Source organism: Acomys minous, assembly GCF_964271855.1.
Source record: "Acomys minous genome assembly, chromosome: 13".
Lineage (NCBI taxonomy): Eukaryota > Metazoa > Chordata > Mammalia > Rodentia > Muridae > Acomys > Acomys minous.
Genome location: NC_140495.1, coordinates 62,570,220 through 62,593,452, shown reverse-complemented (window position 1 = coordinate 62,593,452; position 23,233 = coordinate 62,570,220). Strand labels below are relative to the sequence as shown.

At 52.0% G+C, this 23,233-nt stretch overlaps 2 protein-coding genes across 9 annotated transcripts; both read right to left on the bottom strand.

Moving 5' to 3' along the window:
• Window positions 1-1,510: 1,510 nt before the first annotated feature.
• On the bottom strand, window positions 1,511-19,323 carry SLC29A1 (solute carrier family 29 member 1 (Augustine blood group)). 6 transcript variants are annotated; one of them, XM_084753656.1, is made up of 15 exons: window positions 19,175-19,323; window positions 11,474-11,609; window positions 11,128-11,352; window positions 10,071-10,153; window positions 7,489-7,570; window positions 7,163-7,362; window positions 6,920-7,059; window positions 6,641-6,775; window positions 6,446-6,543; window positions 6,223-6,301; window positions 5,324-5,421; window positions 4,763-4,871; window positions 4,470-4,555; window positions 2,430-2,629; window positions 1,511-2,061 (listed from the first exon to the last, which is right to left on the bottom strand). In XM_084753656.1, the coding sequence occupies exons 4-15, from the start codon at window positions 10,097-10,099 to the stop codon at window positions 1,950-1,952; spliced, it is 1,368 nt and encodes a 455-aa protein (XP_084609782.1). In that variant the 5' UTR covers window positions 10,100-10,153; window positions 11,128-11,352; window positions 11,474-11,609; window positions 19,175-19,323; the 3' UTR covers window positions 1,511-1,949. The 6 variants fall into 6 exon arrangements, with proteins under 6 accessions (XP_084609782.1, XP_084609783.1, XP_084609786.1 ...); XM_084753657.1 differs by lacking the exon at window positions 19,175-19,323 and adding an exon at window positions 13,884-13,963; XM_084753660.1 differs by lacking the exon at window positions 19,175-19,323 and adding an exon at window positions 13,325-13,458 and having other exon boundaries at window positions 6,229-6,301.
• A 1,550-nt stretch (window positions 19,324-20,873) lies between these two features.
• MYMX (myomixer, myoblast fusion factor) lies at window positions 20,874-21,972 on the bottom strand. 3 transcript variants are annotated; one of them, XM_084753662.1, is made up of 2 exons: window positions 21,918-21,972; window positions 20,874-21,575 (listed from the first exon to the last, which is right to left on the bottom strand). In XM_084753662.1, the coding sequence occupies exon 2, from the start codon at window positions 21,559-21,561 to the stop codon at window positions 21,307-21,309; it is 255 nt and encodes an 84-aa protein (XP_084609788.1). In that variant the 5' UTR covers window positions 21,562-21,575; window positions 21,918-21,972; the 3' UTR covers window positions 20,874-21,306. The 3 variants fall into 3 exon arrangements, with proteins under 3 accessions (XP_084609788.1, XP_084609787.1, XP_084609789.1); XM_084753661.1 differs by lacking the exon at window positions 21,918-21,972 and adding an exon at window positions 21,665-21,894; XM_084753663.1 differs by lacking the exon at window positions 21,918-21,972 and adding an exon at window positions 21,705-21,894.
• Window positions 21,973-23,233: the final 1,261 nt, after the last annotated feature.

Sequence of the window (23,233 nt, the reverse complement as noted above, 5' to 3'; positions counted from 1 at the left end):
GAGGGAGGAGAAACCAAAACAAAAAAGAAACAAAAGAAGAAAAGAAGCCCCACTACTACCCATGGGGGTTTGAAGCCTTTGTTTAAATCAGGTTTTTACCCCTGTGGGTTTTGACCCCTTTGGGGATCTAATGACCCTTTCACAAGGGTTACCCAAGACTATTGGGAAACGCATATTTACATTACTATCCAGATTCATAACAACCACAAAACTAGTTATATAATAGCAACCAAAATAATTTTATGGTTGGGATTCACCACAAGAGGAATTATGTATTCAAGGCTTGCAAAGTTAGAACCACTGGTTTAAGTGAGATTTGTGAAAAAGGAAGTTCCAACAGTAGGGCCAACTCTGTAGCCATGAGCTGGTCAAGAACCAAAGAGCCAAAAGCCAGGGGTAGGGAGTCGGGGCGTGAGTGTGCCTTTCTGGGAAAGGTCTGAGACACCTCCCAGGGCGAGGGCTCCTTCCTCACTCATTTGCCCTCAGTCAACTCTGAGCTGGAGCAGCAGCGGTAATGGCCCCTCCACTGACAGCCTCACGTCTCACGCCGCCCACCCTTCCTCAGCCCACAGTGTGGTCGGAGAATGGAAAGGTCCAACTCCGCCGTGAGGACACACAGGCCCGTTGTTCTCCAGGAAGTCTGGCAGCCTGGGCTTTGGTGTCAGGGCCTAGAGCCAAGGTAAGAGAGAACCCAGGCCTCGGCCTTTTCCTGCCCAGGGATGTGGGAGTATGGCCAGACCCTGGGGGTGGTGCTGGCCAGTTTGGCAGAGTTCACTCCAGGGGATGAGGACAGTGTTTGTGGAGGGAAGGGAAAGTAACAGTTAAGACAAGGAAACACCCAAAGCTGCCTCCAGTTCCAGTCCTTTGAAATAAGAAAGTGGGGCTGGGACAGCTCAGATAGCACAGTGCTGGCCTAGCATGCACAAAACCCTGGATTTGATCCCTAGAGCCGGTACATGGTGGGACATGTCTGCAGTACCAGCACTTAAGGGGTAGCGAGGCAGAGCCAGGCTGGGTGCAGTACACCCGTAATCCCAGCCCACCAGCCTCCAGGAGGCAGAGGCAGGCGGATCTCTGGGAGTTCCAGGCCACCCTGGTCTACAGAGTGAGTCTAGGGCAGGCAGGGCTACACAAAGAAACCCTGTCTCAAAAAAAGGCGGGGGGGGGGGGGGGGGAGGGGACAGCTCAAGGTCATCCCCAGGTATATATAGAATGTGAAGACAACTTGAGCTACATCCAGTCTCAAAAAAACAAAAAACAAAGTGAGCAGAAAATAGAACTTTTGTCTTTCTAGATCTGGGCCAGTCTGGCATGTCTTGGCTCCAGGCCGTCCATCTCTTCTCTGTGGCCCCAGCAGGGGGCGCTGCAGCCACTCTGAGACTAAAGGGTCCATCCTCCCCTTATACCCGGGCCCAACAGTGGGTCATGCTCTGCCACTAGCCTCAGGCTGTCAGCCTTCTCTCCTCTCCAAGGAGTTAAACCTTGGGAGGACACAGGGAGCCGAGAAAGAAAAAAAAAAACGTTTATTTAATCAGAGAGCCTCTGAAGGCACCTGGTTTCTGTCAGTATAAAAAAAGGCAGTGAAATAACAAAGAGTGGGGACAAGGAACAGGCACAGAAGAAAGGAGAGAGAACATCAGATCACATGACACACCAGCCAGACAGCCACCTCCACCCCATCCTTGTGATAGGCAGATGACAGATCTCTCTCGGCCTAGGAGTCTCTTGTGCTTGGTTCAAGCAGGGATCAGGCCACTCTAACCCCTTGATCCCAAGTCCATCAGCAGAGGCTACCTCCCTGGTTCCTACACATCTGTGCCCAGCACAGGCCACGAGAATGTAGAGGTCAGCTAGAAGGGCAAACCTCTGGACCCCTGCTCATCCCTGGCGGGGAGGAAACAAGCAGGAAGCAGGCAGGCAACGCAGTCCTTCTGTTCCTTCCCACATGGTCACACAAGTGCCTTTAACAAGAAAGACAATACAGCTCCCAGGGCCAGGCCCAGACACAGAAAGAACGACATGATGTTTCCTGCTGTCTCTGCCTCGGTTGGTTTGACTTTCCTAAAAGAAAATAAGGCAGGGTAATCTTAGGAGAGCCAAGCCGAGCCCTGCTCCCGCAGGCCTTCCTAATCCCCAATCCCAGCCCACATTTTGTGGGGTGGGGGGGTGGGGGGGCAGGATATGTGTCTTGCCACTATCTTCCACCCTGCCTCAGTCCCCTCCCACAACACAGCACAAGGGGAAGCCCTCACCTCCACTGCCCTTCACAAGCCCTGCCCGCCCCCCCCCCAGCTGGGCATTTTGCTACCACCAGCTCCTCCCAGCTTAGAGATGAAGGGTTGTCCTGCTGCCATTCTCCTCTGCTGATGGACACCCCTGGGACTCTTATCCTGCCCGGTGTCACCAAAAGCCCTCGGAGCCCCACTCACTTGGGCCCGAAGCACATGCAGAGGCTGGCAAGGTAGCCATTGGAGAAGGCAAAGGCGGCCATGAAGGCGATGAACAAGGCGTCATGCGTGAAGACCGCAGGCAGGTAATGATGATGCTTCACATTGCACAGCATTAGCAGGGGGATGAAGACGATCCTGGCGACCACCAGAACCGGCAGCCAGAAGCTATCCTTCCCAGGCTGCAAGGACAGGGCACGCATCAGCCCATGGCAGCCCCCACTGTCTACTCAGGGCCCCTGGGGACTGGGGTAAAAACCTCCAGGCCTGGTTACCTTTTGGGGGTGCTGACTGCCAGGGGTACAGTGGTGCTTATGGGACACCAAATTTTTCTTTTCTTTTCTTTTTAAAGATTTATTTATTTATTATGTATACAGTGCTTGCCTGCATGACAGAAAAGGGTAATAGATCACATTATAGATGGTTATGAGCCACCCTGTGGTTGCTGAGACTTGAACTCAGGATCTCTGGATGAGTAGTCAGTGCTCTTAACCTCTGATCCATTTCTCCAGCCACCCTCCCAAATTTTTCTTTTTAAAATATATTTATCTTTATTTTATACATTGATGTTCTGCCTGCATATAGTTCTGTGTGAGGGTGTCAGATCCCCTGGACCTGGAGTTACAGACAGGTGTGAGCTGCCATATGGGTGCTGGGAATTGAACTCCGGTCCTTTGGAAGAGCAGCCAGTGCTCTTAACCTCTGAGCCATCTCTCCAGACCCCAAACTTTTCTTTTTCAGACAAGTTCTCACGTACCCCAGCCTAGCCTCAAGCTCACTCACTACACAGCTAAGAATGACCTTGAACGTCTGATCCTCCTGCTTCTGGCTGGGATTTCAAGTGTGCACTATCAGACTTGACTTATAAGGTGCTCTGGGTCCCAAATACTGAAATGTATCTTCTGATCTGGGTAGACACATGTACATTTGCATACATATCCCTGCCATGTTGCACATCTAAGAACTTCACACGTGGGTTGGAAAGATGGCTTCATAGTTAAGAGACCTCTTGCAGAAGACCCAAGTTTAGATCCCAGCACCTACACCAAGCAGCTCACAACCTCCTGTAACTCCAGCTCCAAGAGATCTGACGCCCTCTTCTGGCCTCTGTGGGCACTGCACTCACATGCACAGATCCCCACAAATACATAATTTAGAAGTTTTAGCTGGATTATGGTGGCAGATGGACCTCTGAAGCCAGTCATTGACATAACGAGTTCCAGGATAATCACAGCTACATAGTAAGACCCTCTTTCACAAAAACAACGTTTATGAGGTCTGGAGAGATGGCTCGGTGGTTATGAGCACTGTCTGCTCTTCCAGTGGTTCTAAATTCAATTCCCAGCAACCACACAGTGGCTCACAACCATCTATAATGTGATCTGATGCCCTCTTCTGGCATGTAGGTGTACATGCAGGCAGAATACTGTATACACAATAAATAAATCTTTAAAAAAAAAATAACAAAATAATTTTAAAATCTAAAAAAGCGGGCCAGGCAGTGGTGGTACACTCATTTAATCCCAGCACTTGGGAGGCAGAGGCAGGTGGATCTCCATGAGTTCGAGGCCACCCTGGACTATAGAGGGAGTTCCTGGATAGCCAGAGCTATTATACAGAAAAACAATAAATAAATAAATAAATAAAATCTTAAAAAAGCTAGGCAGGTGTACTTGGGAGGCAGAGGGAGGTGGAGCTCTTGAGTTCATGGCCAGTCTGATCTACAGAGGGAGTTCCAGGATGGCCAGGCCTACAGAGAAACCCTGTCTCGAAAAAAACCAAAACATAAATCAATGGAAGTTACAGGTAAGTTATGTGTAGATTTGAAAAGGATAGCTCCCTTTGCATTATTTTTCCCCCTTTGTTCAGAGCTACAGATGGAACCCAGGGGTCATGCATGCTGGGTAAGCCTCTAGCACAGAGCCACACGTCTAGCCCCAGCATTACATGTTCTTGGTGGCCCCTCTTGGCCTCAGTCGGACTCTGTGGCCCCACAGGTCCCACAGTGCATATTCTACTCACCCACAGGCAGACTGCTGTGAGGCTCCGGCCTAGCCAGTCAAAGACATTGAAATTCAGGAAACAAGTCACGGGACTGAAATAGTCTTCTAGAAAAGAGACTTAGACTTAGCACTCGGCCCTCTTTGGGCCTCATCCTCCTCACTGTCCACCAGAAGAGATGTTTCCAGCCAATGGTAGGGGACTAGGCCCATGAAGATCCAGCTGGGCAGGAAGGTCCCCAGGCTGCCCACACTGCACCCCTGGTTCTGCTCTAGACTCTGGCTGAATCCATGCCGGGGAGCGGGGGCCCTTACTCCAGGCACTCTCGCCTGCGATGCTGGATTCCACGTCAGCAGTCACAGCAGGGAACAGCCCAATGGTGATCGTGAAGATGAAGCAGACAGACAGAGCCAGAACCCAGATCTGGAGAGAGAGAAAAAAAAAAGAGATTCATCCAGGTCCCTAGTTTGTGACCAAAGAGCTGGACAGTGGTGACACATGCCTTTAGTCCTAGCACCCGGGAGGCAGAGGCAGGCAGATCTCTGCCTGGTCTACTACAGGGTTAGTTCTAGGACAGCCAGGGCTAAATCAAAGCGCTCTCTCTCTCTCTCTCTCTCTCTCTCTCTCTCTCTCTCTCTCTCTCTCTCTCTCTTTCAAAAAAAAAAAAAGAAAAAAAAAGAAAAAACAAAAAACAAAAAACCCAAAGAACACAAACACACACACACACACACACCCCACCCCACAACCCCCATTCACAGGAAGACAGCAGAAAGCTCAGTCTTAGGTGAGAAAGGGAGGTGGTAATAAGGGTAGACACAGCGAGAGAGGAAGGGGTGAGGAAGCAAGGGTGGGCAGGACACCCCAGCCCCACGTACACTCTTAAGTATGTCTTTGATAGAGTGGCTTCTGCTGGTGGGTGGAGAGTTGGGGGCTGGCACCCTAGGTTCCTCTCTTCCTCCTCTTGGATCCTCGCCTGTTGGGTGAGAGGTTGTGAAAGGATCTTTATATTTGGGGGAGGACAGAGAAACAGGTAGGAGCCGGAGGTAGACACCCCCCCCCACTATTTAACTGGCTGGTCCCAGCACCTCACAGACCTAATACCCTGGGGGCTACCCTTCCCCAGGAGACTGCAGCTAGTCTGTGTTCCCTCTGAAATTGCTACCTCAGAACATATATGCCTGGGACAATCAGGGTAATCCAGGTTCTCCTACTTTCCTCACTGAGACAAGATTCTGGGTAGCTTGGGCTGGCTTGAATCGGGGTGACCTTGAACGTTTGATTTTCCTGCTGCTACACCCCAACTATCCAAATGCTAAAATTACATGAACACCACCTCACTCAGAGCATACCGCAAACGCAGAGCTCCGTGTAAGCACTCTACCAATTGAGAGGTGTCCATCCCCCCGCCCAAGGTCTCTGTGTTACCTTTCCCAGCTCTTTTTTTTTTAAGTTTTATTTATTTATTATTTACACAGTACTATGCTTGCATGTGTGCCTGCACACCAGAAGAGGGCACCAGATCTCATTATAGATGGTTGTGAGCCATTATGTGATTGCTGGGAGTTGAACTTAGAAGAAGAGACTCTTAACCTCTGAGTCATCTCTCCAGCCCTCCTTTCCAGCTCTTATACCTACTTTACCCTCGCCTTACGCCTTACGCTTTACGCACAGTTGCTGCGCCCTCCTTTGGCTCATAGCTGCAATATAACACACCCAGGACCACCCGCCTCCCTCTCACCCACCGCCCTGCAGGAATTCCTTTAGTAATTAAGACCTTTACTGATGAGATCCAACTTGGTTTCCTGCTCAGCAGGCCCCTCAAGGTTGAGCTGCAGGTAATAGCGATAGAATTCCTGTTCAGCAAGGGAGATGGGGGAAGCAGAGTCAGGGACACCTCCAGAATCCCGACTTGCCATGTTTCGGGTTCAGAACACCCTTGCTTTGAAGCCCTGGGCTCTACCCCACTCCCCAAACCCCAGCGTCCTCCATCTGCTCACCATCCGAGGCAGAGCCAGATAACACACGATAGCCAAAAGGACAACTGCGCAGGCTGTGATGAAATAGCCAAACGCACTTTCCGACAGCTCAGACCCACCTGGGGCAGAGAGTGCACGAGATCAGTCATTCCTCCGTTGGTCCCAACCATCCTGCCCTGCCTCCCCACAACTGGCAAGCGGGGCAGCATGACTCACTGGCAATGGCACAGATCATCGCCACCGAGCTGAAGAAGCCAGCCAGGCCCTGGCCACTCATGATTGGGGCTGTGTAGTTGGCCGGCAGGACTCCAGCCAAACCAAAAAGGCTGGCTTGCAAAATGGCACCAAACGCTGGGGAATGGTATAGACAGCATGTCAGCAAGGATGAGGGGCTGGCAGGTGGGGGTCTCCCGGGGAGCCTTAACCCAAACCAGCCTTATCTCTGCCCCAACTCTCAACCCAGGCCCAGAGCTGCCCACATGATCCTTCGATTACAATTAATGAGCACGATCTTGATCATGGTGATGACGAAGAAGGACAGAGCATCCATCTCCACCTTCACCAGGATAGCAGTGAGGAGGAACGTGAGCAGGATAGCCACCAGGCTGCCCAAGATCCGGACAGACTGAGAGACCCTGTAAGAGAGGCAGGGGCGGGGCTCAGGGAGGGACTCAGCAGAGGGTGGCCTGGGGCTGAGGATGCAGGAGCCAGATGGCATCTGGCAGGGGGGAGGCTCACCTCTGATGCAGGAAAGAGTTGAGGCAGGTAAAGAGCAGCAGGGGCAACATGGCACACAGGGTCATGACGTTATTGAAGATTTTACTGAGGTGCTGTTCTGGCAAGGACACTGTGCCGTTAGCCAAGGCCTCACTGTCCTTGCTCAACTTGTCAGTCATCAAGGACGTATTCTGGGGCAGGTTCAGGCGGCTTGTAAAATACTGTGGGGTGTGCAAAGGGTGAGTGTTGGAAACTGTCCCTCTCTGTGCCCAGAGGCACAGAGCAGGCCCTGAAAGCCTAGCGGGCATGTCCTCTGGAACCTAATGCCCTGCCCCCTCCAGCCTCACCTTAGTTGCTGTGATAAAAAAATTCCAGGGGAGCAATGTCCCCAGGCCCAGCACGAAGAAGATAAGCCACACCGCCTTATACCTGCATAGGAAAAAGGCAAAGCGATCTGGCAGCCACCTTCCCTCCCTCCCCATCGTCCCGGCTGTCCTAGCTGAGTGTGTCCATGTGCATGTGGAGGTATGAGGTGATGTGTGGGTTCTAGGGTACAGAACAGGATGGAAGATGGGTCAAGAGAGCCAGGCGAGGTGGTACAGGCCAGTAATCCCAGCACTCAGGAGGCAGAGGCAGGCAGATCACTGAGTTCGAGGCCAGCCTGGTCTAAAATGCAAGTCCAGGACAGCCTAGGACAGTCAAGGCTACACAGAGAAACCTTGTCTCAAAAAACCAAAAACACAAACAAAAAAAAAAAGACGAGTCATGGGGTAAGGGCCTGTGGCGCAGTTCTGGATGCTATGGAGGAGAGAACTTTTGTTCTCAAGTCCTTAGAAGGCTTAGGGGACCCCACGGGCTGGGGAAAGCTTGACCCACACATCCAGAGACGGCTTTGGAACTTCTGCTAAAGGTGGGTGGGTAGGGAAAAGAGTGAACGCAACCTCTCCCATCCCCACCACACAGGCTGGAAGTCATTAAGCTGTCTAGGCAGGAACTCTGCAGTCCCCTGAAGAACTCCAGAGGTCAAGAAACACCCAGCCGATTCTAGACCCAGTGGGACAGATGGGATGGATGCCTGAGGGGGCTGGGAAGTAGGAAGTTAGATTTTTTTTCCCCCTACTAGACAGAACCAGTTTTGTAGGCCACACTACCTAGGGCAGGGCAGAGCAGGACAGGGCAACTAGAGCTTCTGGATGTTTTCCTGTTCTGAGCATGGGGACACTAGGCCAATGACTGGACAGCCCTTCTAAGCTTAGCAACCCTGGTCCCTCCCATTACAGTCGCCTATACATGGCAAAATACACCCCCCTTCCTCCTTAGCCAGCATCCAAAGGCTCCACAGAGAGGGTAGCAAGGAGGTCCAACACAGTGGAACAGATCTGGCTGGGGAAACAGGAGCTTAGCTCCTTGCAGGCCTTAAATGGGACAGCCAGAGTGAGTAACCAAAGTGGGCCAGTCTAAGCCGTGACCACTACAGTTTTCACAGCCTGCAATCTATTCCCTCTGAGATCAAGATGCTCAAGGCTTGGTTGGGTGGCTCAAATGGCAGGCAAAATTCCAAGGGCATGTCATACAGGAGAGGAGGACAGAGGAGGAAGGAGGGAGCCAGGCAGCAGTGCAATAAAGTGGGTAGAATGTTGAGGGGCTGGGCCAGAGCACCAGGCAGCCTGGGAGAGAAAGGAGGCAGGAAGCTGGGACCTACAATTACAATTCCTCCCCTCAGAAAACACTCACAGGCCGGGCAGGGGCGCCTGCCTTTAGCCCCAACACTCGGGAGGCAGAGGCAGGCGGATCAATGTGAGTTTGAGGCCAACCTGATCTACAAAGTGAGTCCAGGACAGCCAAAGCTACACAGAGAAGCCCTGTCTCAAAAAACAAAAAACAAAGCAAGCAAACAAACAAAAATAAAATCAAAATTTAAAAAAAATTAAGAAAAAAGAAAACACTCTGCCAGGCGTGGTGGCGCACACCTTTAATCGCAGCACTTGGGAGGCAGAGGCAGGCGGATCGCTGTGAGTTTGAGGCGAGCCTGGTCTACAAAGAGAGTCCAGGACAGCCAAGGCTACACAGAGAAACCCTGTCTCGCAAAACCAAAAAAAAAAAAAAAAAAAAAAAAACCAAAAAACAAAACAAAACAAACAAACAAACAAACACTCACAGAAGACTGATAGTCTCACCAGATGTTACAGGTGGAGAAACGGCCCCAGAGAGATGCAGCTAACCCTGCTGTCAGAATGGGCCCAGTTACATAGTCTTTGGCACAGAAGGGAGATGGTATAGTGGGGTTCAGAGACAGAAAGGACAGAGCGGGCACACAGGAGTAGTAGTAGCATGGCTACATGAACTCCCATAAGCCTCAGCCCCTCTGGAGAACTTGACTCAGGACCTTCTTCCATGGTAACAAACATTCCTGGCTTTAACTAGCTTGAGGAAATTCACAGGCTCCGGAGGCAGGAGGCTGCAAGGGTCAGGCCTAAGAGCTGGGGTGGGCTGAGGCCACACAAGGCCAATGCCCCGGGGCAATCCCCAGGGACAGGGCAGTCCAGCCAGATGTGTTCTAAAAGGAGGGAGGCAGCCAAAATTTATCTCCCCACAATGACAGTGGGAGGGACCAGAAGCTGCAGAGCCAAAAGCGGGGGAAACTGGGACACAGACCAGTAGGGGCTTGCTGCCCACTTAGCCCTGCAGGCACACCCAGCCCCACCCCGATCCCCAGGTAGACCTGACTCAGAACCATTGTCAGGTACCGTCAGGGCAGGAAGCACCGTTAGTAGCAAATACTAACTACTAGATAGTAGCCCCAAGTACTGCGCCTATCCCCCAAACCTTCCCTAGAGACCCACTCCCTAGACTCTCAGACCAGCTCCGCTCCCTGTAGCCATCTGCCCCACCCCCCACTGCCCCTCCCACACCCCTGGCCCTCCAGTACCTGTCCTGAGGCTGGTGACTGCTGGTCATGGTTCCGGTGTTCTCAGCTGCGCCTGGCTGGCAGCTCCCTCCCTTTGGCTCTTGCTAGGGGTAAAGGAATAGTGAGGCCCTGTCTGGCTCTGCTTCCACACTGCTCTGGGCCCTTCTCAGACTCTTGGGAGGTAGGGCTGGGCACGCAGAGCACGCAAGGGAAGATCCCCTCTGAGCCTCTGTAGGCTCTAGACCACTCAACTCAGTCAGCCCTGCCTGGCCTTTGGCCCCAGTAAGCCAGTCCTGCCGTCTCCCCCTGGCCACTGTCACCGCTATTTTTATCCAGCGGCAGACGCAGTTTATAAGCTTGGAAACCAAAGGGTGGGGAGTAAGAAAGGAGGAGGGCACATGACTGAGAGGCTAAGACAGTCAAAGAAGACAAAAGAGACATGAAAGGGGGATGGGGGCAGTGATGAAAGAGAGAGAGAGAGAGAGAGAGAGAGAGAGAGAGAGAGAGAGAGGATAGAGGCAAAGGGGAGGAGACTGAACACAGGGAAAAAGAAAGGAATGTGGCTAGCAGGGCTTGCTCTAAGTTTGCCCTCTCTCTCTTTCCAGGGAGCCCCTCTCTCCATCACTTAATAAAGGCTGTGGTGGGGAACACCTTCCCAGACTGCTTCCCAATGTAACTGGGACCTAAGCCTTTCTTCCCAATCAGTGCCCAGAGGCTTCTCATAAGGTAGGAAGAGATATGCGCCCCCTCCAGCCTAACAAGTTCCTTTCCCATCCCCCGCCACCCCCACCCCCCCAGTTCCTTTCTGTCCCTGGCTGTTATCCTCTTCCCCTTTCTAACAGTGGCCTTGAAGGAAAAATTAGAAAAGTGGTACACAGGCCCTAACGGCGTGTTCCCAGAGGTCCTAGCCACCTCCTCCCAGTGCCCCACCCACACAGGGGAGACACCCCTCCCCCCTCCCCCCCAGCACCAGAGAGAGGCCTAACAGGTTTTCTGTTGTAAGGAAGCAGAATACTCAAGGCACACCCCGGACAGAAACCCAGCTCAGCTCTCTGCTCCCGGCCTCCTCCTCACTCACCAAATTCCTTGGTGGGCGAGAGCTGAAGGAAGCTGGGGAGTCCCCAGGAGGGGGTCCTAGCTCAGGCTCAGACAGAAGGCTGGGTCCTGGGTGAGGGTCCAGAGTGAAAAAGGTGGCAAAGGCGTATCAGGAGAGAACCCCTCAGGCCTCAAGGGGCCCCATTCTGCAGAGTCTCACAGGCAAGCCCCGAAGCTGCGCGAAGCCAGGGACAGATAAAGGGCCGCCCTGTAGCAGGGAGAGAAGACAGCCCACAATTCAGCAGGGACCTAAGCAGGTGGCAAGGCAGGTCAGCTCCCAGGTCCAGCCAGCACCAGGCCCCCTCCCCACCCCACAAAGTCACAGTCACCTGATAGGTCTTCCTTCAGTCCCCAGTCCGGGCCAGCAAAGCCACACACCTCCAGATGGAGGCACAAGGTTCCTTCCAGTGGTTTCTAGAGAGCATTCACTGAGGGTCTACGTGCAGCCAACCACCCTTCAAGGCACTGCGGACAAAGGGATAAATAGTAGTATAATAAGCTATTTCTCCAGGAGAATTGAGAGCTCTGCTGGGGCTGGGGCAAGCCTGAGGACTCCTCAGGCCACACAGCCAGTCCGCAGTACAGCACTGAACTTGAGTGTAGCCTCAAGCCAGAAAGAAGAGGATTAACACCCTTCTTTCAGAAAACTGGCCTCGGCTTGGACAAGTATTTATTTCTGTGCATGCATACATGTGTACACACACACACACACACACACACACACACACACACACACACACACACCTTGCTCGCAGCAATCGCCACTCCTGGGCGAGAGCTAAAACCATGGGCAGCTCTTGGGTCCTGCCCACATCCTAACAGCCCAATTATTGTGTAGGTGCGTTCATTTATTTGTTTGTCCGGGCATCTGATAGGTGGTCACCGGCTCTGGGTGTTCATTTCAGCCATGCCTTAACCTGCAGAGGTGGAGGTGCCCTGAAAACAACCCCCAGCCTGAGCCCTTCCACGTCCTAGGGTCCCAACACCTCTCACACATCTCGGTTTCTCAACATAGTTTTTGCTACATCAAAGTCTTTCATGGCAATATGCAGGTGCCCCCTCTTCCAGCTGCCCAGAAGCTAGTACTGGACAGTTTCAACTAAACAGATGGGGCCAACTGAGGCTCAAAGAGGTGGCGTCACTTGACAAAACCGTTAGGGATGGTGAGTTTGGGAATAAGCATCAACATCCAACGTACAGATTATTCTAGATTCTTTCTGGGGTGAGGAAGGTGAAATTAATTAATGCGGCTCCCCAGCTAGCCATGTAGACTTCCAGGGAACTCTGCTCCAATTAAAGGGTTGGGAGAACCAGATTATTCTCGGCCCCTGGTAACATTAATTTCAGGTTTGTAGCACCACGCAGCCATTCCACCACACATGTATTAGTGCATGGAAAGCTCACACAAGCAGGACAAGACGAACTGAATAGGTGTTAATCAAGAAGAGGGGGCTGGCAGGGCGTGGTGGCGCAAGCCTTTAAGCCCAGAGGCAGGTGGATCGCTGTGAGTTCGAGGCCAGCCTGGTCTACAAAGCGAGTCCAGGACAGCCAAGGCTAACACAGAGAAACCCTGTCTCGAAAAACAAAAACAAAAGGAAAAAAAAAAGGAGAAGAGGAGGGGGCTGACCAGCCGCACAGGGTTGAAACAATCCACCGGGGAACCTGAGTATGCGTGCCCTTCTCTTGTCACTCGTTCACTCTTCATGATGAGTAAATGACGCGCCCAGAAAAGGGAGGCCAGGGGTGAGTGAGTTTAGTCAGTAAAGGGGGCAGCTCCCACACCTCCATTTGCATCCCCATCCTCCTGTCTCGGGGCAGAAAGCAACGCAACCCCTCTCTCCAGTTCATAACGGAGTGGTAAACATCGAACCGTTCACTCGCCGACCTCCTGTGGAGGTCAGTATGGCGACAGTCGCTTTCAGGCCCAGAAGCCAGGCTGTCCTAGGCCCAGCTCCACCCGGGTCCCCACAAAAGGGACACCCCCCCTACCCAGAGCCAGGCCCATGAGCGCCACGTGCTGCGCTGCTCCGCACGCGCCGCGTGGGGGCCGCACCCCGAGTCCCTGTCGCGGCCGCGGAGCTGGCAGGCAGGGCCTCCCTTGCCCTCGTGGCAGGCCGGACACGCCACTCTCTACCCTCGGGGTCCCCAGCACGTCCCACCCGGACCCTAGGAGCACCTACTGGAGAGAGACATGTCCCGCGACGAAATCTGCGCGCTGGCCAGCGCTTCCCGCGCCCGCCCGAGCGCTTTCAAACCCGCCCTCTGCTGGGCCCGCCTTCCCTGCGAGCCGCCACCTCCGGCGACAACCCCCGCCCTGGCCCCGCCCCCAGGATGATCGCCTCCGCTCCCCCCCCCCCCCTTCTTCCCCCTAACAGTTCATAGCCTACCAGCCCCAGAGACCGTGCGTCTAGGGCCGCAAATCCTGTCCTTGGACCCTTCCCAACCGCCACTTGTGCACGCGAGCCTGGGAGGGGGCACTGTCCCATACCTGGGTACCCTTAATTTCCTCGCTGAGCCTGCGCTAACTCCTACACATTCCAGTGCGGGACTGTTGCACAGACAGGCCCTTTGCTCGCACAGGCCTAAACGCCCCCACAGCCGCACTCCACCTCAGGTGTTCCGTTATCCTTCACCCGCCACCGTTTTACTTTCAACACCCCCTCAAATACATCCTTCTTCCTTTCCACTCCTCCTTTTCCCTTCAGGAAGACTTTCCAACCCCCAACCTTGATGGAGTACCTCAGACTTAATTGTTCTGGAACCCGGACGGACGCAGGCAGGGGTATGTTTTGTTTTCTTTCCAACCCTCACAGACACGCACACACTCCACAAACAACATCCCACCCCCACCCCCACCCCAACAACTTGGCTTTACAAGCTGTTTGCAGAAGGGACAGCCCGGAGGCCTCTTGGAAAAACTGAAACACAGCTGGAGACCGGAGAAGCAGGCAGGAGCTAGGAAGAAAAGCCCCACATCCTAAACATCCTAGCTGGCCTGTCTCAGTCCCAACCCAAGAAGATAACCCTCAGGGCTAGAAGCTTTGATGAGGCTCCTATCAAATCCTCCAATGGCTGCGGTAGAGAGAGAGAGGCCTTCACAAGCCTCTAGGGGAGGGCAAGGTTTCATTCCTTCCTCTGTGTTGTTAGAGAGGGAAGGACTTAGTCCAAGTCCCTACAGTTGTGTAAGGTGACCCAGAAATTGAGGAGGGTCCTGAGGAGAGATCATTGCATCCAGGCTGGCTGCCACACCCTACCTCCCTAAGGAGCCTGTCCCCAGAGAAGCCATTGGAACTAATTAACAGTTATCAGTACTAATATCATAGGGGGAAAGGTGCAATTGTTGTCCCCAGAGAAAGATGGGGGGGCACAGGGGTGGGGGGGGATGCTTAGGCTGTTTCTGACTAGATAGGACAGTGGGTTCTCCCTGGCTATGCTAGTGGGGTGTATACAGCCTTCCTGCTCCCACAGAGATGACACATTTCCTCCCCCCCCCACACACACATTAGCACTAAGCAAATGGAGGGCAGGAACTCAGCTGGGCTTGGGTGGTATTTTTCTGGGCACTGTCCCATGGCTTAAGGGTTCCCTCAAGTCTGTCCACAGCTACTGATTGCTACCCTCTGTTTGTCCCGTCTCTGACTCTCCGCTGCCTTTACCTCTCTTCTTCCGCTGGCCTCCTGCCTTGCTCCCACTTTCCTTTCCCAGCTCTGGCCCTGTGGCAGTAGCTGGCACAGTTGTTGGAGAGATCCGTGGCCAGGATGGGGTGGGGCCCAGTGGGGAGCCCTTGTGTACAGAAGGGGCTGGCAGTGGGAGGGAAGGAGGGAAGTGGTGAGGGTCCCAGCCAGACTGGGGTTAGGCTGGTTCTTTTCCTCATGCCCACTGGGACCTGTCCGTCTATACAGATGGCCACAGCCAGTCCTGTTATTGTTGGAAAACAGCTCATCTGGCAAGCTCCTTGCCTGGGCTCCAGCCAGCACCCACACCCCAGGCAGCCTCAGCCAGCTGCTGGTGCCAGGACCCTCTGCTGGATAGTCTTGGGAACCGGCTCACACAGGCCTGGGCCTGGACAGATTCTTAGGCAGGTCTGTGAGGTTTTTTTTTTTTTTTGCCTTCCTGTTCATTTCAGTGTTCCCTGTGTCTAAGGTTGGGTTAGGAGGGCAGGTCCACCTGACCTCACTTTTGCCTGCTGTTCCCCCCCCCCCCACCTCCCCGCTGAGTTGGGACCCAGCTTGCTCTATCACTTCCTCCCCACCCCCCTTTTAGAAGGTAGGCTTGCTTCATACCACACTCAACAGTCCTCTCTCTCCCCAGGCCTGTTCTCTCCTCAGCTGTTAGCAACAGCCATCTGTGTTTGCTCCAACCTAGAGGCTGTCACAAGCTATGTCTCAAGTTTTCTGTTGTTTGTGATTAAATCTCTGTGGCTTTGTGGCCGAAAAGGAACTAGGGAAAGCCCAGGAAACACTTGTCCAAAGTTCTTAAGGGGACACCAAAAGATTCACCAGTAAAGAGGCATTTTTAAGGCAGTGTGGATTTTGCTGTTTCTTTGGTTTTGTTCTCTTGTTTGTTTTGTGATGCTGGGGGCCTGAAACGTGCCAGTGCCATGCTCAGCTACTGAGCCAGCTCCTCAGTCCTAATGTCATTGTTAAAAACAAAAGCTCCAGCACTCAGGGAGGCAGAGGCAGGTGGATCGCTCTGTGCTCAAGGACAGCCGTGTCTACAAAGCGAGGCCAGGACAGCCAAGGCTACACAGAGAAACCCTGTCTATGGGTTTAAAAAATCAACAAAAATGAAACAATAAACTGGCAGGGCATAGTGGTTGCAGGCATTCAATACCAGCACCCAGGAGGTAGAGACAGGCAGATCTCTGAGAGTTTGAGGCCAGCCTGGCCTATACACTGAGTTCCAGGACAGCCAGGACTGCTATACCAAAAGACCCTGTGTCTCAATAAATGAATAAATGGTTGATTGATTAAAACCTAAGTTAGTTGAAATATTCCATGAATAATAATACAGTATTAACCCAGGCATGGTGACACCTTCCTTTAATCCTAGCACTCAGGAGGCAGAGGCAGGGGGATCTCTCTGATTTCAAGGCCAGCTTGGTCTACAAAGAGAGTCCTACGACAACCAGGCCTACACAGAGAAACCTTGTCTTGAAAAACCAATAAATAAATAAATAAAATAAATAAATAAAAAGAATACAGTAGCAGGGGGCTAGCTCAGTGGGTAAGAACACTGATTGCTCTTCAGAGGACCTAGGTTCAATTCCTAGCACTTATAAGATAGCACACAACTGTGACTCCTATTCCAAAGGATCCAACACCTTCACATAGACATACATGCAGTCAAACATGTACATAAAAAACAATTTAAAAAAAAGAATACAAGCTGGGTGTGGTGGTGCTCGCCTATAATCCCAGCACTCAAGAGGCAGAGGCAGGTGGATCGCTGTGAATTCGAGGCCAGCCTGGTCTACAAGCAGGTCCAGGACAGCCAAGGCTACACAGAGAAATCCTGTCTCGAAAAACCAAAAAAAAAAAAAAAAAAAAAAAAAAAAAAGAAGACAAGATCAAAGTGTGTGTGTGTGTGTGTAGGCTAGAGAACTACCTCTGGCCACAGTTCCTCAGGGACCATCCACATTGATTTGTGTTTTTTCAAGGTTATGTATTTGTGTGTGTACACCACATGGGTACAAGGGCAAGTGGAGGCCTGGGGGCTTTGGGTCCCTTGGGACTGGAGTTGTAGGCTGCGGTGAGGTATGTCATGTGGGTGCTGGGATCCAAGCCCAGGTCTTCTGCCAGAGCAACAATCACTCCTAACCACTGAGCCGATTCTTATTTTGTTTTGTTGTTTTTGTTTTTCTGAGACAGGGTTTCTCTGTGTAGCCTTGGCTGTCCTGGGCTTTGAAGACCAGGCTGGCCTCGAACTCACAGCAGTTCGCCAGCCTCTGCTTCCTGAGTGCTGGGATTAAAGATGTGTGCCACCATGCCTGGCAAATGAACCAATTCTTACCCACCTTTTGTTTTGTTTTGAGACAGGATCTCACTATGTAATTCTGGCTGGCCTGGAATTCTCTAGACAGACCAGACTGGATCTCACAGAGATTTGCCTGCCTCTGCTTTAGGAGTGCTGAAATCAAAGGCCTGTGCCACTAGCCTGATGTACCTAGGTTTTTTGGTATTGGTTTTGGTTTTTCAAGAAAGGGTTTCTTTGTGTAGCCTTAGCTGTCCTGGACTCATTTTGTGTGTGTGTGTGTTTTTGTTGTTGTTGTTATTGTTGTTTTGGTGTTTTGAGACAGGGTTTCTCTGTGTAGCCTTGGCTGTCCTGGACTCACTTTGTAGACCAGGCTGGCCTCGAACTCATAGCGATCCACATGTCTCTGCCTCCCAAGTGCTGGGATTATAGGCGTGCGCCACCATACCCGGCTTCCTGGACTCATTCTGTAGACCAGGCTGCACCTTGGGTTTTTTTTTTTCCTTAAAGATTTATGTATACAGTATTCTGCCTACATGTAACATCTTCATGTCAAAGATGGCACCAGATCTCATTATAGATGGCTGTGAGCCATCATATGGTTGCTGGGAATTGAACTCATGACCTTTGGAAGAGCAGGCAGTGCTCTTAACCACTGAGCCATCTCTCCAGCCCCCTGCGCCTTGTTTTTTAACATAGGATTTCTAAGTATTTGTTCTCTCTCTGGCCTCCCCAGTGCTGGGATTATAAGTGGCATCACAGCTCTGAAAGAAATATTTTTTAGGGGGCTGGAGAGTTGGCTCAGTGGTTAAGAGCACCGTCTGCTCTTCCAGAGGACCCAGGTTCAATTCCTAGCACTCACATGGCAGTTCACAACTGTCTGTAACTCCAAGATCTGACACCCTCACACCAATATACATAAATTAAAAATTAAATAGAAAAATATTTTTTTAAAAAATATTTTTAGGGAGCTGAAGAGATGGCTCAGAGGTTAAGGGTATTGACTCCTCCTCCAGAGGTCCTGAGTTCAATTCCCAGCAACCACATGGTGGCTCATAACCATCTACAATGTGACCTGATGCCCTCCTCTCTCCTACAGGTATACATGCAGGAAGATAGAGCACTGCATGTATAGTAATAAATAAACTACACACACACACACACACACACACACACACACACACATTCTTTTTAACTTAGGTTCTGAGAGGATTCAACCAATTGAGCAAGTCTTCCCTATGTCCAATATCAAATTTTCAAATAAAGGCAGATGTGGGGCTGGGCGTGGTGGCGCACACGCCTTTAATCCCAGCACTCAGGAGACAGAGTTCGAGGGCAGCCTGGTCTACAAAGCAAGTCCAGGACAGTCAAGATAACATAGAGAAACCCTGTCTCGAAAAACCAAAAACCTAAAAATAAAATAAAAGGCAGATGTGTACAAAAGGTAGATACTAGGTCAGGGTTCAGGAAGAACTGACCTTGTTCTTTTGGTCTCAGCCTGGGCTTCTAGCCAAATTTCTCATCTGTCTCCTAACCCTCTGGCTGGCAGGTAGGTCTCTGACTCAGGGGACAATTTTATTTTATTTTATTTTATTTTATTTTATTTTTTTATTTTTATTTTTATTTTTTGGTTTTTCGAGACAGGGTTTCTTTATGTAGCCTTGGTTGTCCTGGACTCGCTTTGTAGACCAGGCTGGCCTCGAACTCACAGCTATCCGCCTGCCTCTGCCTCCAGAGTGCTGGGATTAAAGGCGTGCGCCACCACGCCCGGCACCGGGGACAATTTTAAGTGGTCCGAAGCTTAAACAATCATCCAACTGTGCGTCAACAAACTCCCAGGGGAAAAAAAAAATTCTTCCTCAAGAGGCGGCAGGGAGATTGTACTCCTGCTGAGCCACATCCTCCCTTTCAGAAGAGCTGCTGGACAGGGGCGCCACCAGAACCGCGCGGGCCTCCTACGCACTAAGACTAGGGCACCAGCAGCCGGACCTGGGGGGCACAGGGAGAACTAAAGTTACCAGGCCTTGGGGACCCCAGCGCCCTCTCTACCTCCTCACCTTGGGGTGTGGGCCTTTGCCAAGGCCGGAGCTGACCGGTCTCTGGCAGAGTGCAGGAGAGGAGTCGCCACCTCCTCGGATAACTCTATAACTCTAGCTCGGTAGCTCCGCAGCCTCTGCCAGCCCCGCCGCGCTAGGGACACCTGGTGCCCCGCAGGAGGCCCAGTGGGAGGGGCCATGGGCTCCGAGGGGACGTATTAGGGAAGGTGGGACTGCTTTTAATCCACCTGTCCCCGCGCGTGCTCTAGTTTCTGAGGGCTCTGTAGGAAGCAGCTGGGCCAAGGAAGGAAGAAAAACTTCTTCAGGGCTTGAGAGGTGGGGGGAGGAGAGAGGGGAAGAGGTGCAGCTCCTCTCATATGTCACTGCCTTCCCAGCCTCAAGTTTCTGTGGGAACCTGCATGGGATCCCTAACTTGTTTGGGGATCCCCTGACAGGGCCCTGTACTCCTCAGTATACCCAAGACACTCCTGGAAGGATTATTGTGTGGGAATCATAATCAAATGATCCAGAAAAATTTTCCTACACAATGCTCATGCACGCATGCGTGCACAAAAGCACCCAAGGCCTCTACCAAGGAGTAGGAAATAAAGTAAGGGTTTTTGTTTTGTTTTGGCTTTTTGTTTGTTCGGTTGATTTTTTGAGACAGGGTTTCTCCGTGTAGCCTTGACTGTCCTGGACTCACTTATGTAGACCAGGTTGGCCTCGAACCCACAGGCCTGTCTCTGCCTCCTGAGTGCTGGGTTTAAAGGCATCTGCCACCACCACCCAACTTATAAAGAAAGTTTTAAAAAATTATCTTAGGCCACACGCCTTTAATCCCAGCACTCAGGAGGCAGAGGCAGGCAGATGACTGTGAGTTCAAGGCTAGCCTGGTCAACAAAGCAAGTCCAGGACAGTCAAGGCTGCACAGAGAAACCCTGTCTCGAAAAAAAATTTTTTAACTTATGTGTGTGGGTGCTCTGCCTGAGTGTGTGTCTATGCAACAGGGCCATGCCTGGTGAGAGGGGAGTGTGGAACTGGGTTTATAGAGGGTAGTGAGCTGCCTCGTGGGTGCCCTTAACTGCTGAGTCATCTCTCCAGCCCGAGGAAGTGAAATTCTTCGGTGATTTCTTATTTCTTCAAGGGCAGCACAGCGTCCGTCAATGGCGTGCCTGTCCCTACTTCTCGGCCCACTGCCCTACTGCCCTATCTTCTTTTTCCTTCCTCCTCTAGCTGAGCCAAAGTCTCGATCTTTTTCCTTCCTCCTCTAGCTGAGCCAAAGTCTCGAAAACTCACAAGGGATCAGTTTTCCTTCCCCCGTCAGCCAGCTAGCCTTCCTGCAACATAGATCCAAGCCATCGCTGGGCCACCGTGGGGCATTCTGAATGAACTTACACAACTGCAAACAACTTGTAGCTTGTGAAGACCGAGAGGGACAGACGGAGCAAGTTTTCCAAAGGAAGTGTCCCCGCGTCTTCTCCACCCACCCTGTCTCCAGCTTCCCAAAGAGAAACGGCCAGCCATCCAACACCGGGCCAGAATTAGAGTGCTTGCCTTGTGTGCACAAAGCCCTGGGTTCAATCCCCAGTTCTACACACACACTGGCCTTGGTTGTGGTGTATGCCAGTGATGCCAGCACTGTTGAAGACAGGAGAATCAGAACTTCAAGGTCATCCTCAGGAGTCTGAGGCCAGCCCAGTATACAGTCTCAAAAACAAGGAACAATAAAGCACTGTCATTTATTGACTACACACTGCTCACTGAGCTTCGAGAGGAAGTCTTTCTCAAGTCTCAAAAGGCAAACAAAGGTCCTATTATTTTTAAGGTAAACTGGACAGTTTGAATTTAAATACCATCTCTTTGCTAAATTGTCTTGAGTCTAAGTTAAACATCTCTTAACTGACCTTGATACCTCCGTTTGCAGATCCACCCCGGAAGGCCAGAGATAAGGCATAGGGCGCTGTCGGGGAAGTGGGGGACAAACACTGCACATCTGCAGTCCACTAGGTCCTGGGGGAGTGGGAGCTGTTCTGGTCAGAAACCCTCTTGCTCTCTGGCCCCCAACTCTGTCTTCTGCAGGCAAGTGCAGATGCCTGGACTGACCCACTCCAAAAGTACTTTGATGGACATTGCTGCTTCCAGGACCCGAGGCCTCACTTCTGAGGGCCCCATCTCTCCTTCCTCTGGGAGTGGTCCACTCTGGAGGTCTCTCCAGGGTCCGGTGACTGTTGCTGGCTGAGGACAAACAGCAGACAGCCGAGCAAAGCCTCTCGCATGTCTTGGGAGCTCAGTCGGCGGGCCAGACGGCGCAGCAAGGGCAGGAAGTGCTGGCGGGCCAGGCGGGCGACAGGCAGCAGCAGGCGGGTTAACAGCGAGCGGAGCAACAGAGGGAGCAGCGGAACAGGCATGGCAGGGCCTAGACCTGCAAAGGGAGCCCGGGTTTTAGACTGTGCCTCCAGTCTCACCTGGCAAAGCCCACAGAAGGATAGGAGTCCTCCCTTAATCTTATACCGCCGTGCTCCCCAGCCTTCAACTCATGGATTAGCTTTACTTTGGTACAGCGCCTTCTCCTGGCAAAACAGCTGGCTCAGGAGATTCACTCAGTGTTAGCATAGATGGGAACCGAGGCTTGCATCGGGAGCTGGGGCTAGGACTTGCCCGGTTTGGCCTCCCAAGGCGCTGCTACTGTTTTCAGGACCCACTTCCCTAATCACTCCCTCCCTTTGCATCGTCTGATGCCTGCACCCCTTACTCGCCCACTCACCACCTCTAACCGGCCAGTGGCAGCTCTCACTCTGCCGGCTGCTCAGAATCAACTTGAGGACGCATTTGCCTGGGCTGGATACAGCATCCCTGGGTGGCACAAGGCAGCCCCACTCCACCCCACCCCCCTCAGCCTCCACCCAGCTCAGCTTGCTCGGGTGTGGAGGGGCGCAGTGAGGGAACAGCTGTGTTCTGGCACCTGGTATACTGAGTCCAGCTGCTCCCTCTTCCAGTTTTAGGAGGACAGGAAAGGAAGGCACATGTGCAGGAATTCCCCACGGGGCGGCAGACCTCAGAGTTGGACTGAACTCCTAGTCGTGAGATCTGAAGCGTGAGGACCCTTCCCGGGGGCTCCAGTCACCTCATCACAGAAGAGGGTGGGGTGTGTTTGGTACCTCAGAGGAGGTAAAGCCGAGCACAGACACATTTTTTCCCCTTCCTTTTTGTTTTTGTTTTTGTTTCTTCAAGACAGAGTTTCTCTGTGTTACCCTTGGCTGTCCTGGACTCGCTTTGTAGACCAGGCTGGCCTCAAATTCACAACAATCCGCCTGCCTCTGCCTCCTGGTATGTTTTGCTCATAAGAATTTCATTTATCGCTGGGTGTGGTGGAGCAGGCCTTTAATCCCAGCTACACAAAGAAACCCTGTCTCGAAAAAGCAAAAGCAAAAAAGAAAAAGAAAAAGAAAGTTTCATTCTTCTTCAGAAAACAGCTGTAATTCAAGGCTGGATTCAGTGGCGATCGGGGCTGTTATGGTTGATTTTAATGTCACCTTGCTACAAATTAAAATCACCTACATAGGGAGCCTCTCCTGTAGCCTCCCCTGCCTTAACTGATACGGGAAGAGCCACCGTAGTGGACGGTGGCAGCTTCTGGAAGCGGTCCAGATCAAAAGGGCCTGGCAGATGATCGACCTTTGCTGGATTGACCCACCCTCTAGCCCCTAATTGACTAAATTGAAGTCTTTACTTTTGATGTATGCACGACGTCGGTTCCGCCCTTCTAGAGGACCCTGAACTAATACAGTATCCATGGAGTGTTCTGCAGACTTCAAAGCTGTGGGAATAGGGTCACTTATCGCCTGTCATTAGCTGTCCCCATCAGTATCAAAGACCCTGGAGGAAGAAAAGATTAAAGATTTTTAGAAAAAAGCCGGGCATGGTGGCGCACTACTTTAATCCCAGCACTCGGGAGGGAGAAGCAGGCGGATCGCTGTGAGTTCGAGGCCAGCCTGGTCTACAGAGTGAGTCCAGGACAGCCAAGGCTACACAGAGCAACCCTGTCTCGAAAAACAACAGCAACAAAATAAAATAAAAAAT